Raw genomic sequence first — 16,441 nt, 5'->3', positions numbered from 1 at the left:
GAAGGCACATTGTTGGGATTACAAAGCCTTCTTTCCAATCTACCCAACTACCTTCCATATCATGCAGATATAGCCAATTATTGATATAATTCCACCTTCTCCCCCTATAGAACATTTGCAGTCTTTTGAGTTTGCTTATCCATGATGGTTAATATTTGCAGACATTACTTAATGTGATCATATAAATCTGAACCTTCTTCCCACTGTGTTCAAAGAACTGGTAGGTGGCTGCAAGGCCAGCAGTTCTGTACCTCAGCAGCATCAGCACCCTTGTAATAGATGGTTTCCCATATCAGATAAAGAGAAATATATACTGCCTCTCGGACTGATACACCTCAGGGCATGAAACATCTCTCAAAAGCTTGAAAGAAATGTAAGATCTCCAGGAAAAAAATATTCAAACATCACAAAAATGAAGAGAGATGGTCCCTCACTAGAAGGTTTGGAAAATCAAGAACTGAAAGCAGACTGGTATTTGCAAAGAAGAAGCATATCCAGACTCTAGAGGGGCAATCAGCTTGGAATTGCCAGAGTTTAGATACGTAAAAATGCCTCTGAGACTCAGGAGTCACTTGTTTTCAAGATACAAAAACGTGTCTATGACCAAAAGACCGAATAGTCCGGATGCAGATAAACGGACGTAAGCAGAATGGAATGCTTGATAAGTTCTCAGCAGGATGGATATAAGGTTAGCTTGATAGCATTCTTCAAGTCATTTATTTTCTGTGCTTTCTTCTGTGCATTTTAGTTGCAGGCCTTCATCCTCCACTGTCCTGCAAAATTGCAGAATCCTTTTCATTGCTGCAAAGGGCGTGTTAAATGCCAGAGCAGAACAGAACTTTGTGGCAATGTGAGGGACCTGTGTTTAGGCATCATTAACTCTTGTTAAAATCTGCAAGGTTTGCAGATGTTTGCCCATGTGCACAGGTAACCTTCTTAAGCTTTGGGTGGGGTGTGCTTGAAGAAGAAATCATGTGCTAGAGAGTTAATAGTGGGCAGCAACAACCTCTTCTTCAGTGTTTCCATATGTACGTTTAAGGTAGGGAAGGGAGTTGGTGCTCACCTCGTGGGTGCTGAGACATGATTGTCCCAAGTATCTCTTCAGTGTATAGCTGCTATTCACATGCTGGGCCTTAAATTCATCAGTGTCAGTGTAGCAGGGAACTTAACTTTGAGACTGCTCACACTGATTTTTTTTCCTGTCCTCTGTTTATAAAGGCTTTGATCATACAACCATTCGGATATTTTTGACACAGAGATTTTCTGCCGTTGCAAGGTCCTATGACAAAGCTATGTTCTTGATCTTTCCTTCTTCTTATGATACTTTCCAATTTTTGTGGAATACCTTCCCATTTGCCCTGAGCCTGAGGTGATAGGATACATTTACAGAAGCTTATGAAAGGGTTGTCACAGAGCTCTCTCAAGACTGCACATTTGCTATATGGCTGTCTGCAGTCGCAGACCCAGTAACTGAAATGATCTTTCGTGGCCCTGCTTGCCTCTGGGCTCTGGAGTGATTGCTGTAGTGTAAACAGCTCATTTAAATCACATATCCTACTGCATCAACACTTGTGTTTGTTCATCTCTGCCATTAACCAGTCCTCTACTTGAAGCTGTCTTTGCCTGATGAAAGACTTCTGTTTGCAGTTTTTCAAGGGGAATACGTTATTTATACCCTGTGAAGAGTTTGCCATTTGAGAGCAACTGTTGAGTGATCCAAGAATTCTTCCTTAAATCCTTTTTTGTGATGAAAACAGACTTTTAAACTTCACTTTCTGTAATGTAAAGCCATAATCTAGATCTCAGCAAAGCTGCTAAAGTCATTGCTGAAAATTGCTCAGTATGAATAAAGTTTATGAGAATGTTTTTTCAAAGGGGCAGATTTTTGGTTTCTATTCAAATGCATGGTTCTGCATTCAGTATTTTTGTGTTTGCTTCCTTCTCCCAGGCCTGCATTTACTCCCCTTTTAAGCCTGCCCTGAAAAGAAACAGCCAACACTGTAATATGCTGTGCAATGTAATACAATGTGTTTCTTGCTCATCTGAAAGACACTTGGTCAGCAGCAATTGCTTCAGGCCTAAGGGTTGGAGTGTATCTGTGAATGGCCAAAGAGTGAGAAAATTTATCAGTGTCAAAATTATTTGTTTAAGGAACTAAAAAGGGCTATTTTTTTTTTTCCTCACCAGGAGAGGTGCAAGTAAGTTGGTAGTCAGGACAATGCCAGATTCCCCTGGCAGCAGAAAATATGGCCTGTGCCAAGTATAGCCTGAATTTTTGGATACATGCCAAATGGCACTGTTTCTGTGAAAGCTGAAGTTAAATCACAGTGGAATCCAAAACATGAATTGTGATTTCAGCTCGTGAGCTCTCCCTAATCTCTTCGCCTGTAGGTTGGCACAGCAAGATATATGGCCCCTGAGGTTTTGGAGTCCAGGATGAACCTGGAGAACATGGAGTCCTTCAAACAAACAGATGTGTACTCCATGGCTTTGGTCCTCTGGGAAATGACATCGCGCTGTAACGCTGTCGGAGGTAAGTGCCATCTGTTTTCTTCTCTCTAAAAGTGTGTTGAGACAGACGTGCTCTCATGGTTGTCTGGGGAGAGGGCGATTCTTTTTACCTATCATAAGGCTTTCTAGTGTATCTGGATGCTGTAAATTAACAGTCCTTCAGTAGTGTGAGATGCACATGTGCATGAGCAGGCTTGAACGCCAAGCACTGAGTGCATGAGTAAATTGATCCTCAGTTGGTGTAAAGATAAGTTTGCTGTTAGGTAGGTCACTTCTAAGGTGTGGTTTCCCTATGACATCTTGGATAGCCATGGATTGACTCAGTCTGGTTGATCTCATTCAAAATAATTGGAAACATAATTCAATTTGAAATATTAAACTGAAGAAGTGATAACTGCTTCCCATTTACTTTCATGGAATGTTAATTCTCAAACCTAGTAAGGGCCAGTTTAGTGTCACATTTACTAATTGGTAATTTCCGTAAGAGGCATCATAGTGGGATGGAAAGTTTCCTGTTTTCCCAAAGCCACCAGCTGCTGCACATCGTGCTTTGTGATTTTGCAAGAGATCATCCATATGAGAAATCAAGGGATGTTTGCAGTATAAAGTGTAGTAAAAAAAAATAAATATTTGAACTGACTATCAGAACAGCTCCATGAAAAGCTGCTATGCTTGTTCATATTCAGAATTTCTTCTGAAACAAAGCCCTCAATTTCTGCTTTACCTAAAGTTGACCCAAAATTCCCAGTGTGCAACGCTGGTATGTGCTAGAAATCAGAAAAATTGCCGTTGGGATATCTACAATACTACTACAATACATATTGCCAGGTTTGAAGTTTTTCACCTTTCTTCAGGAACTAAAATAAGACAAAGTTGCATGTCAAATTCTTCAGCCTTCTGCAATTGTCTAAGAGTCATTCTAAAAAATATTGCTGCACAGATCAGGGCTCACATAGGCAGTCTAAGGAGCAGGGCTGTAAAAGGTAACACTAATGTGGATATTATAGTAGATACACAACTGGGATTTGATTTTTTATCCTTCTTCCAAAACCACAGAGGCTCCCTTTTCATTGGACTTGGCACGGTTCCACCTTGAAGGGCTGCCATAGACTCAGAGACAGGACAGTCTTGCAGGCTAGAGCACTGTGCTATGAGGAACATAGTGTGCAGGAGGGAAACCAATGTCCCAGGGGAAGGTGTGCATAGCTGCTCCTTGTTTCTCTACCAGCATCTGTGGGATGCCACAAGGGAGGTCTCTGAAGCCACTCTGCACAGTGACTGTGTGGCTGCACCACGATGTCCATGTGCAGGAGGGAGAAATTGCCTCCATCTCAGTCTCCTGCTCTGTCTGACCAGCATTTGGTCTTGCTGGGTGGGCTGTATTATGGGCAACAGATTTGCCCCTGTTTTCACCCTGCCAGGAAAGCTACAAAGTGAGTATGTGTGCTGAATGTGCTAGCATAAAAGCATGAAAGGAACACCAAATTCTTTTCTAGTCAAACATTTAAGGGTAAAACATTTAGTGCTTCAGGAACTGAACCTCAGTCTGACATATTACAAGGCAAACCTGTCCATATTTAATGGATCGTGGTCATGCCTGTTTCTAAGTGCATTGGCACAACCTCAGCCTTTCATTAGCACTTTTGTAAATGTGGCAGAGGTGATTTAAAGCCTGAAAAAAAAGGAACTGTGCCCTGTCTCATGATTTGTCTGTTTCTTGCATTTAGGAACTCACCTGATTAGTATAAATATGAGCTGTTCACTGTGGAGTCTTTCCTCTTTGATGATGCCTGAGTCCCTTCCTATTCAGATTTGCTGAGTAGGGCAAAACGAAGATTGCAGCAAAAGCAAACCTTATTGCTGCTGTTCAGTTGCTCAGAAGGCAACTGCTAAAAGAGGATATAAAGGGAGTTTCATAAGGAAGGAAAATCACTAGCATGTTTAGCTAGAAGAGATTGACCCATTATAACCTTGAGAAGAAGAGCTGAAGTCATTTCAGTAAAAGGAAATATTTCTCTGGCCCGGCATCCCCTTTCAAGTGATGCTTAACCCCCACCCACATCCTGGTTTTCTCTATTCATTTCATCTCTCAGTCATTCTCATCTCCAGAAACATATTTCTTGAATTTTATTTCCCTATTTCAGTCATCTTTCCTGAGGTGAGGTCCCCAGCAAAACCCCAGGAGCACTAGGGCAGGTCCGTAGGGGCTGGAACTTGCTCTTAGCATCTCTAGCAAAAGCAGTTACACACAACTCCCAGGATGTAGATCCCTTAACTTGTCACTGGTACTGAGCTGCAACAGCAGTGCTCCATTACTCTCATTTCCTTCTCAGATTTTCCCCTGGTTGGAGCAGTCTGGTTATCTTTGCAGCCAGCTGGTGAAATACCCTTACAGTGATTCATGACTACAGCTCCCACTCTGCTTTCCTTCTCCACCTGTCACTTGTGAGACTCCCTCCTCTCCTCACAGCCTTCCTGAGGAGCTGCCTCTGCTCACGCAAATCCTTCTTTAACTCCTAGACTGTTTGGCAATGAGAAAAATGTCTTTGCATGTGAAGCAGAGTAGGCTGACCTGATTGCAGACAGCCTTTTCAAAGGAGCCTAAAAGATCTAGGCTCTGTTGAGCTCTGCAGGGCAGGCTTGGCTGTGATGTCAGCTCAGGGCAGTTTTGAGGGCCAGAGTGGGGAGTCTTAGCCAAGAAAACAGCATTAACAACTTTATTTAGGGAGGGAAGCGTGCAAGGAAGGAGGGCTAATTGCCATTCAGCCACACAGAGGTACAGGGACTTATTTCTTTTTCAAAGGGAGCTCTCGGGATCCATTTGTCAGCGTGCAGGTGTTCGGTGAGTGTGGGAGGTGATGCGGGCAGGTCCTTTCACTGCAGACGCTTTGTCAAACACAGCCTCCACACTCTGCCAGGCCTCTTCAGTCAGCAGCCATTTAAACAAAAATACCCAGCAGCACAACCCATACTGTGAAGCTGCTGTAGTAAATAAGCAGGTGGGGATTGGCGTTTGTGAAAGGCCACGCTGTTCGTTGTTGCTTTGTTGTGCTAAATATGGAGAAGCAGAAATGGGGCACAAGGGAAAGGGAGACAGAGGCAAAGATCGAGGTTGACTGATTTTTCACCAGAGTATAATTTAAGAGGCATATTTAGAAACTCAGCAATACTACTTTGGGGAGAACTTCAACTGTTCCACGCTGCTGTTAACTTGGTATTTCATTCAGCACAACAGCTGTGCACCAGATGCTGCACGTTGCAAGAAATATAATTTTCATCTCAACCACTTGCTCTCAGAGTGACACAGCTTTGGTGACTGAGACAAGTGTAATTTCTCTGACAGCCTCCTAGAAAGAAAAGAAAACCATCTGGTTTGAATCGCAACTGCTATGGGTGAGGGACTATTGGGGGTGGCAGGGGAGAAGGAGGGGAAAGGGAACTTTTGGATACAGAGGGATGGTGAGGAGGGAGAAGAGAAAGCCCTCAGAAAATGGCGATGTTGCTCGAGCAGTATTGTACTGCCTGGAGTGGTGGCTGGCTTCAATGTAGTAGCAGGGCTTTGTTTAAAATGTCAGCCTTGCTTTACCAGAGCTGTGTTTCATGTGAATAAAATCAGGAGTAATCTTATGCTTACTTGGAAAGAGTCAGCCAAGAGCCACAGTTTTGCAATAAGCATTTGTGCATCCTGTACCCCACGAAATGCTGAGCATCCATCACACTGACGCGGAGCGGTGACGTTCCTGGAGCAGGGAGCAGTCAGACCTGAGCTGGCTGCAGCTGGGGGCTGATTTAAACCTCTCCTCCTGTGAAGCAGAGCCCAGTCAGGGCGTGTCTGCAGGGCACTGGCTTGTAGTGGCAAACAGCCCTGCTTGGTAGATCCACACAGTGCAGTGTCACCCCACAGCAGGCACCCCTGTCCTGGAAATTCTCCCGGTGCCACCGCAGTGCTACGTGTAAGGCAGCAAGTGCTGTCCTTCAGCAAGCCCTTGTGGCATGGATAAGGTCACTGCACCACACCCCATGTTGAGCACTGATGTGCTCTGTGTTTGCCGCTTTCCCACCTCAGGATTCACTGTGCATTGACTGAGCAGCCCCTAAGCCTACACTGATGGCAGGGCTCGTGCGCTCCCAAATCTCTAGAAGGGTGACTGTGTCTTTGATCATCAGATGTGAAGGAGGAGGTATGTGTGCACAATGAGTTCACTGATCCCAATGCATCCTTTCCCATTCCCTCAGCAGGGAAACCTAGGGAAATTTATGAAGTAAGCATTCAGCAGCATCTTAAACTTGGCCATGACACAGATTTCGGGCCTCTGCTTTGGCCATTATTTTCCCTTTGTGCAAGCAGATTCACTACCCAAATTCCTCTAGCATGAAAAAGACACTATCTGAAGGACTCTGACCTGTGTTTGCATGAGCTGTCACAGTAGCTCCACCAACAATTGATTTATCCCTTCTTCCCCCTCATAAGCTGTAAATAAAGGGGCATTTCAAAGGGAACTAGAAGTTCCCAAACACAAGCTCACTGCTGTGGACTGTGCCTCACAGTTGACTTCTGCTGGACTTTCACCTCACTCCTGCTTTGATCCTGCAAATAAAACATCATCCAACATGAGAAGTTGTCCCACAGAAATCAGTAAGACAGATAAGGGAGTGTCAACAGAGTTTGTGGTATGTTCTTCTGACCCAAAGAAAATTTCACTGCAGAAAGCTTAGAGTATAAAAAGACTACAAGTAGCCAAATTTTCCAAGCTTTCATCACACAGAACAAATAGATTTTCAGTAATGTCTTTGTTTGGGGCTAAAAATCCTATTCCAGCCTTTCTGAAAACTATAGCTAGGCCAATGTCAAAAGAAACTAGAGGTACAGCACTTAGTAGGGCGAGTCAGCTCTCAACTATAAAGATTAAATGCTGGAGGTTAAAGTTGAAGGAGGTCTGCCATTTTTGAATGCTAAACGTTCTGTAGTTCATGGTTCCTGACATATTTATGGTGCTTCTTCCAGTTGTCATTTTTGGTGCCCAACTGGACTAAAACCAATGAAAAGAAACATATAAGGCATGAGAAATAGAATCAGCATCTGTACACAGCCACACACAGGCCTCTAGCCACAAACATCTTAACCTACCTCAAATTGACATCTGTTACATCTACTGCAGCACGTAAACATGATCCATGAATAACACCAGCTATTACTGCAAAATGTGTCTGACACTTGAGATCCCACAGCATTAGGATGACTTACTGCATGAGGATTTAGTGGGTTTTTTTTTTTACTTTTCAAGGGAGAGAGAAGCATGATAATAAATAGCAAGGAGACGCCGCATGCTTTGCAAACTGAGGGAAGGCATGACTATATTGGTAGAAAGTCATTAAAGTGAATTGGCAAGTGGCCTAAATTTCTCCTTCTTTACCATAAACAAAAACAAAGCAACAATAAAAAATTCAAAACCAAAAATTCAAAATATTCAGTATTTTTTTATTTGGAAGAGAAATGCTCATAACTTACAAACAATTTCTCAAACAGAAAAAGTGTATTGTGAACCTATCAATTGCCAGGAAGAGTTTTCCCTTCTGCTTGAACCATCTCATTAACTTGAGCAACCTTGAGATTAAATTAGTGAGAGGGAACCACAAGAGTACCAGCTTCCCTCTGTTGGACATTGAGACCCTTCTGACTCTTCACCCTGCAAGATCGCAGAGCCTTGGCTGGTGCCCATGACCACTGCCACAACTGAACCATGACTGATGGAGATGGTGCAGGAAATGGCCATCTAGGTCATGGGATTTAAATTCTCCCAGTGAACTTTAATATTTTGTTAGCTTTGAACATACAGGTATGTGCAGTATAATCATTGTGCATCTGCTGCATGCTAACCCAGGTCTGACTAGCAATGTGGCAATTTCCCAATTCATTTCTAGGGCCAAAGTCTTATACATTTACTTTGGCTGAGACATCTCAGACTCAGATTAATGTGGGTGAAACTGGTTTGCATTCTTGCACAGGAAAGAGAGTGAAGCAGACTTTGGCCCTTGGGTCTTAGAAGATGGAAGTTTTGTTTCTGGACTATAGCCATTCTCCAGAGCGTCTTGTGGAAAGTGGCCAGCAGCACTTGGCTAGGGAGAAGGAAGAAGAGCTCTGCAGGAGGCATCTATGGGGTGATCTGCTGCACTGCACACAGTTGTTTGCAGCTGAATCTCTAAATGCTGGGCATTTGAAGAACAAGGCTTAATATGTCTTCCAAAAATGTTTGTTATTGTAACTTGGCTATTCTTTTTAAGCATTAGCCTGATAAAGTCTTCGTCTCATGGCCATCACATGCAAGTGGGATCTACAGCCTGACTTCAAGTCTTTGGAGAAAAATCCAAAGATAGTTGTCTTCAATACTACCTTGTTTTATCATGAGACATGACAGAGGGGTCTGACCTGTGTTACCTTGATCCTTAGTTATTTTCAGTAGCATATCATATGACCCCATGCTTACCTTTCTCTCCCAAAGTAAACAAACTCAAGTGTTAGATGTTTTTTCCATTTCTTCCGGGCCTTTAATCCTTATTCACATTTCTCAGTACTTTTTACCCCTTTTGGGGAGTGAGCAGCACCGGGCACTCAGTTGAACTTGGTTGTAGCATCGTGCAGCAGTGGTTTGTCTCTCTGCTCGTTTGTCTCTGTTCACACATCATCTGGGCATTCACATGCATTCTCCAGACTGCTTTGTACATTATACTTCAGTTTCTCTTGCCCTCAATTAATTCCTAGAAAGAAATAAGAGGCAGCAGAACAGGCCAACTTCATAAATCTTTATCTGATAGCAGCAAGTCATTAGGCCTGTGAGTAAAGTCTCCATCTGTTCCCAAAGAAACCACAGCATTTTCTACACTGTGTCAGCATCTACTGTAATATTTCCGCTCTCAGAGATTTCTTGAGTTTTCTCCAAAGGTCCCATATGTCTGCCTCTTCCTTTCTCTCTCCAAAGAAAAGCAAAGAAAATATGCAACATGCAAACAAAAACTAGAGTGGCAGCAGACTTTTCAGAAAGCTGTGCCCCTGTATCACAGGCCAAAACTGATCCATTTTGGGAAGGAAATCTAAAATAAGAGCAGACTACTACTTTCTACAAAAGAATGCAGCTTAGGAGTAAACAAGGGCAGTATGGCAGCTTCCAGCATTGCTCCTTAACTGTATCTTTGCCCTTTCCGAGCGACTGTTTTGTCCTAACAGTCCACACATTCACATCTACCATGACCTAGATAGATTTGAGTTGATACTTCACCTGATAAGTGTGTGTGGACTCCAGGAGAGGTAAGGGTGACCAACTGTTCAAAAGCTTGGCTCATGCAAAACTCACCTTAAACCTCCTGTGCGTTTTACCTCAGCAGAGATTGAAAGGCTCACAAACCATTATAGATTGCTCTGCTTCTTGGACTGTTGCTAATATTATTATGTACTAAAGGGTTTCAATGAGAATTGTTTTGTTGGCTAGGAAACAAAAGGGGAGGGGGGGAGTGTGTGTGAGAAACACATTTGAAACATTTTTGAAAATGCCAACTGGCTTTGCTTTGTTTGGAGCTGGTCAAGCAGAACAGTGGCAGAGAGCAGCTAATCAGTAGCTCCTACTCCTCAGAGAAAAACCAGCTCCCTTCCCTCCTGGCACCAGCACAGCCCAGCTAAACACCCTGTGTTTGCTTCCTTCCCAGAAGTGAAAGAGTACGAGCCCCCATTCGGCTCCAAAGTGCGAGAACACCCTTGTGTGGAAAGCATGAAGGACAATGTCCTGCGAGACAGAGGGCGACCCGAGATCCCCAGCTCCTGGCTTAACCATCAGGTAAGAGTGCCACACCTGGGTGGTGGGAGCTGCACTGTACCTTTGGCTGCTGCCTGAAGCCTGAGCCTTACCTCAGTGCCCTGCCCAGCAGGCTGCACCCCTCTCTGCATGGAGAGATCTGTCATATGTGGAGAAACTCCATCACAGAGTGGCACTGGTGCTGGTGTGGTTCAGGCACCCCAGTTCTCTGCACCGTGCCTGCCCCAATGCCCTGGTGTTCCTGCTACACACCAGTGTAATCTAAAAGCAGTCAAAACAGAAACATTGGAAGCCTGAGATGCAAAAATCATCCAGAGAGCCACAGAATAGTTAGGCCCTTAAAGCACACTGTGCGTAGGCTCTGAAAGGGCAAAGAAAACACTTCACACATGGGCCTCTGCTGCAGGCAGAATGGGAGCTTCAGACAAAATTTAATAGAGAAGCCCTCCTGTTGAGTCATGAGGTACAGAAAGGATCCCCTTGCTCTCTGAATTCCTTCTCAGAGATGTCTAGGTATGGCTGGGTTCAGACTTAGCCCCAGATTTTGTCAAGTTTACATTTTAAGGATTATACAGTTGCAATTGAGCCATTATACAACTTTGTGCCACATGATTAAGGCTGCCAAACCAGATATAAAAATGTAACTTATTTATTATGATAATAACTAGACAAAAAGGTCTTAGAGTTATGTACTACACAGTGTAGGAGCTGTAACTACTCGTATAGTGTGCACTATGAAGCAATAATTGAAGCAATCGTATTAGAGCAACTGTACTAAAGGTAGCAAAACCAATTATTAACTTAAGATTGATGTCAGCCACCCATGCCAACAACCTTAGGCAAATCCCTTCTGCTCAGCCTCGAGGAGGAACCTTGAGGGCATGGGAGTAACTTGAGGCATTGGACTCCTCAAGGGAGTTATGTTAGAGGATGCTGGTGTTGAAAAGTGGGACTGGGGTTACATAATATAAAGCAATTTACTGTCAGTCAGATGTCTCCAGGCCAGCTCAGTCAGCTCAGCAGCTTTAGGTAAGTTATTAATAGTATCACTTGTTTGTTCCTTTGTTGGGCAGTTCACCAGGTCTACCACATCTTCACCTCACCATCAAGATGTTTAACTTTGAGTCAGGCTGGTTTCAGCATTATTCAACACCAAAAGCAGCATGATGCCCTTCTCCATTCGCCACTGGAAGCTTTGCAAACAGGGCACCGTTCTATTTGTTTTACTCCATTTCCAGGGAGACCATCCTACTACAGAGGATCTTCAGCAGGGAAAGCAAATCTGAGTACTTTACCATGGAAACCAGTCGTAGTTGTATCCCAGCTGTTGACAGGTTTAATGAAATAGGAAATTAGTCTTCAGCAAGCCAGTCTGGTTTTATTCAGATTGTGCATTAGCAGTCCATTTCCCTTGCATATCACAAAGCACTTTGTCAGCTTCCTCCATTCACGAGCACCATGGTTGCACTTCCTAGGCAATAGTAGGTTTTCCAGTAGAGGAAACAAGCCAAACACATGCATTTCTTCACCTTTGCTCTCAGTAGTTTTATCAGTAGAGATAAAATGTGAATCATATTAGAGATGTGAGGCTTGGTCATTCCACTTCTCAATGAAATATGCTGAGTGGTCTTTAGTGACAAAAGGAAAGTATCACAGACTTTTATAAAAGCTCAGGCAACCAAGAATATCATCTACTATTTCCTCCAGGAGCAATGCAACACTCCCTTTTTAATTTCATTTGGGAAGTTAAAATCAGTCTGACAGCTACTTAAAAAAGACCAAATGAGTGGCTAAAATCTTTCCAACCAGGAACACCTGCCACCTGATGACTATGGCAGAATGCAGCCCCTTCCTGGACTGCAGGAACTTGCTCCTTATGTACTCAACTGTGAGGAGTAGGGCTGTTGAGGGGGGGCTTTTAATGAGGGAAGAAAGTTTAATTTTGAGGGACACCTGGATATCTGATACTACCTGGATATCTGATACTACCAGCACTAAAAGCCCATGACAGCAAGGCTGAGTGTGCAGAGAGTTGCAGCTTGAGGTACTGGGGTAGAGCTGTAGGATACACTGTGGATTTAATCACCTCTGGGTTTATAAAGCAAGTAAAATGATCATGGATTTGGACCTAGGTGTCCTGCATTTGACTTCAGAGGTTTCTTCCCTATATAAAACCCACACCTCGAACTGCCCCCAGCACAGAGCACCCCACCAACTGGGAGGGCCATGCGCGTGTGCATATGTGTCACCAGAATGGGCACAGCTGGCCCCAACAGGGTTCCCCTAACAGTCTAAGGAAGGAGATGCCTGATAACATGCTTAGAGGACATTTAATGAAGGTGGATTTCATTCCCTTTGCCTGAACGCCTTCAGTGTTTCACATTGTGCTGCCTAAGATGCAGCGATGCATCAGTTTCCGCATGGCTGTGACAGTTTGCGGCAGCTGAGGATCTGCTTTGAACTCCATAGAAGTTGTTCTTACTGTAATGGCTCTTCCATATTCATTTCCTTCCTCTGCAGTTGTGTTTTTGTAATGAACTCATTATTCATCATGATAAAAATTCTGGAATGGATTTACATATTACAATTACCCCCACACCCCCCTTAATGAGATTTGTTGCACTATTGATTTCAAGTTAATGTTTAATATTTAATTTAATTTACTGCTTGTAATTTCAATGCCAGCAGAAACCTAATGTTATTTGTATACAGACAGTAACATTCTGCTATTAGCATTGACATCAGTCAACATCACCAGTTAGGTAAATTATACAATTAATGCAGTGTTGTGAAATGTTATTTTTTTAAATAAGTTTAAGATAAATCCTACTTAATGGGCTTTTAGTATCATAAAGCAAAACACAGTTTCCTGGAAAATACTTCATGTTTATAAAATTCATTACAGAGATGCAACTGGTTTTCTGCTCCTGAAAACATTTGCATTGGAATTGAAATGAAGGTTAAACAGTTACAACTGTGAGTGATGTGCTTAAGTGTTCATGGGACTGTGGCCCTTATTTGCACATAGATTTAGGTAGTCTACAAGGAATTCATAAAGAGCTGATGTACAGCCCAATACTGCTGGCAATCAGAATTCTGTTTGAAAAACCCAAGCAGAATTCAGGCATGCAGAGGCATGGGTTGAGCAGGAGGTCATATTATCCAAGAATTTTGATCATATTTACTAAACAAAAAACCCCTGCTTGATTCTATATCACTAGTCTGAAGCATCATTGTTCTTGTTATATCAGACCACATGCCCAGAAATGACAGTTCCAACTAAAGCACTGAAAATGTTGTAGCAGGGTTTCTCAAAAAAAAAAAAACCAAAAAGAAAACAATGCCTCCATGACAAAAGCAGCAGATCCCATAAAGAACCCCCAGGACACGCATCAAATAGCCCCCAAAATTCTGAGGGCGCTGAAGCAGCTCTCTGAGAGAGGCTTTGCTGGTGGCTGGCCCGCTCACGGCCGCTGTCTCTGCTCCCTGCAGGGCATCCAGATGGTGTGTGAGACGCTCATCGAGTGCTGGGACCACGACCCCGAGGCCCGGCTGACGGCGCAGTGCGTGGCCGAGCGCTTCAGCGAGCTCAGGCACCACGACAGGCTCTCGGGGAGGAGCTGCTCCGAGGAGAAGATTCCCGAGGACGGCTCCGTCACCACTGCCAAGTAGCGCGTGCCCCAGAGCTCCGGGACGGAGGGAAGTCGCTCCTAGACGTGTTCACCTTGGCAAAGGAAGAAGTCTTCATCAGTGCCTTGACTTGCTTCCTGGAGGACTGAGGCTGTCACTACTCCCTTTAGGCTCCAGCTCTGGACAGGGAGATGTATTCTGGGAATTACAAGCTGGGGGAATAGCAGTCATACCCTAGCACTGGCGGCCAGCATCATGTCGTAGGAGGAGCTATACATGGTAGCACTTCCTCAGGAAAAGGATTTGAAAATAGCCAATAACATTATGCACTTTATTAATGCCTGTATATAACTATGAAATTGCTATTTTTTATATATATATATACATATATATATATATATATATATATATATATATATATATATATAAAATGTGTGTATGTATGTGTATATATATATATATATATAGGTATGTATCAATATATCTATGAACAGCCATGTCCTGGGAAAAGAAAAGTTTTTAAAAGAAAGTGCTTCCAGGAAATTACCAGTTCATTAGAAATCCCACCCCTTAGGGAAGGAGCCTGGGGGGACTGGTATAGCACCACACCAGCAATTGTGCACTAAGCGTTCTGCCAAAAAAAAGGAATAATATGCAATAAGAAGATGACTTTCAAAGCATGTGCTGCGACCACCTGGCTGTCATCCTGCTGTTCACAGTAGCAGGAGCAGTCTCACAGCAGAGAGGCCAAGTTGAATTTGCAGCTGTACTTGCATGGTCCTGTCTGCAGCACATTATGGAAAATTCAGGAATGCCTTTTCCCTCTCATCCTAACCCCAGAGTCCTCAAAGTGTTCCAGAACAGGCATGTGAGGGGATTTGGTCCCTCCCACATGTGTGTTTTGCTATCGAGTTCATTAATGTTGTGTGTTTATTGCTTTGAATTCATGCTGCTTGCAAACAGGTTGCAAAATATCAGCAGGATCAGTTTTCCCCTCCTCCCATCCCTGCCCCCAAACCATACAGAACAGGACAGGGCCAGCAACAATCCAAGCAGATGTTTTATATTTGCTGTGCATTCTGAGTGTGGGCAGTCCTATTACTTTCCCCCTGTCTTTTACCTTGATTGTGTTGCTATAAGAACAAACTTTTTTTTTTCCCCTGTATAGTGTGTCTAATTGCTAGGCAAACCACAGTGTGACTGTTCCACACTTTCCAAAGTAAAAGGCAACAGCTGTTGCCTTTATTTTTGCAAAAAGACCTTGGAGGTGAGGGAAAGCTCCATAGCAATAGGTTAATCATATCCTGCCCTCAGCATTGCTTGCATTTAGGGCTGCCTCAGCAAGTCAGCAATTCACAGAATTAAAAAAAAAAAAAAAAAAAACAGAAACAAAGAAAGACTTTTTCAACAGGATCTTTCAGACTTTGCTTGCATTCTTTCAGTTCCCCAAAATGCTTGAGACAGTTGACATCACATTGGGCCTATATACATGACAGAAATGTGTTTAAGAAGTGCTAAAAATTTTATTTTAAGGCGTTTTACAGTGATTTATCCACTTTTCTCTTCCTCATGGCATGTCAGCAGGCCTTGCAATTTAGAAATTTAACCAGCACAAACCAATCCTGGACACATATATCTGGTGTGGTTTATTAAACACCTTTGACAGATAAACATCAATATTCCTCTCAAAAATGTTGCCATGCAAGTCAATAGGAATCATGCTTATTCAAATAGGAGTTAAGATTTATGATGGCAAATACTTTATTTGAAATGGTTTTGTAACTGCTTTTCTTTTTCTTTTTTTTTTTTTTTTTCATTTTAACCAAACTGCTCAGAGATGTTAAAACAGAGTGGGGCAAAACCTCCACACCTACAGTGGAACTTAGAGAATACTATGGCATTTTTTTTAGGGATGGAATGTTGTAAATTCACAGGGCCATAGGCAGAAGCAGGAGATGTGGGTGGGGAGTGCATGCAGGCAGGTAGAAGGGTCTCGGCCCATTTCTCTTCCTCCATCCACACAGAAGGTCAAGGAATGGCAACCAGTAGCTCCTGACAGTACTGACGTTTTTATGGGGTTTTTTAACACTACATGTAAAGGAAAAATTTTATTCTTTTAAGGAATACTTCACCTGTACATCATGTATGAAATAGGAATGTGAGCAATATATACTCTTGTATATCAAAAGTTTCAAACACTTAACTTGCTTTGTAAACTGTTTTGAGGGGGTTTTCGTCTTGTTTTGTTTTGTACAAATCAAATGTTTATTGGAGCAAATAAAATAACACCAACTCAAGTTCATCTCTGGAGCATCCAGGATATGGAGAGGGCTCTTCCTAAAATGATTCAAGTCCATTTCTTCCCACCAGGGCCTGAATGTCACTCTCAGTCTGTGCAGTGTGCTTTGCTAATGACTGCTTCCCCTAGTCTCCACCCTGCCCTTCAGCAGAACAGCACTAGCAGATGGCCAGACTTGCTGGCCCCTTTGCTCCTG

At 43.1% G+C, this 16,441-nt stretch overlaps 1 protein-coding gene across 1 annotated transcript in view; it reads left to right on the top strand.

Annotated features, from left to right (window-relative positions):
* The window catches only part of TGFBR2 (transforming growth factor beta receptor 2), a 60,943-nt gene extending 44,706 nt beyond the window's left edge, over positions 1-16,237 (top strand). The window contains exons 6-8 of the mRNA XM_084207602.1: positions 2,392-2,533; positions 10,210-10,337; positions 13,809-16,237. Coding sequence (XP_084063728.1) covers positions 2,392-2,533; positions 10,210-10,337; positions 13,809-13,988 — 450 coding nt within the window. The 3' untranslated portion in view covers positions 13,989-16,237. The remainder of the gene's footprint in view (positions 1-2,391; positions 2,534-10,209; positions 10,338-13,808) is intronic.
* Positions 16,238-16,441: the final 204 nt, after the last annotated feature.

The sequence above is a fragment of the Fringilla coelebs genome, assembly GCF_963513975.1.
Source record: "Fringilla coelebs genome assembly, chromosome: 1".
In the NCBI taxonomy this organism is placed as follows: domain Eukaryota; kingdom Metazoa; phylum Chordata; class Aves; order Passeriformes; family Fringillidae; genus Fringilla; species Fringilla coelebs.
The sequence above is the reverse complement of the archived record's forward strand: the minus strand, read 5'-3'. Positions and strand labels throughout refer to the sequence as shown.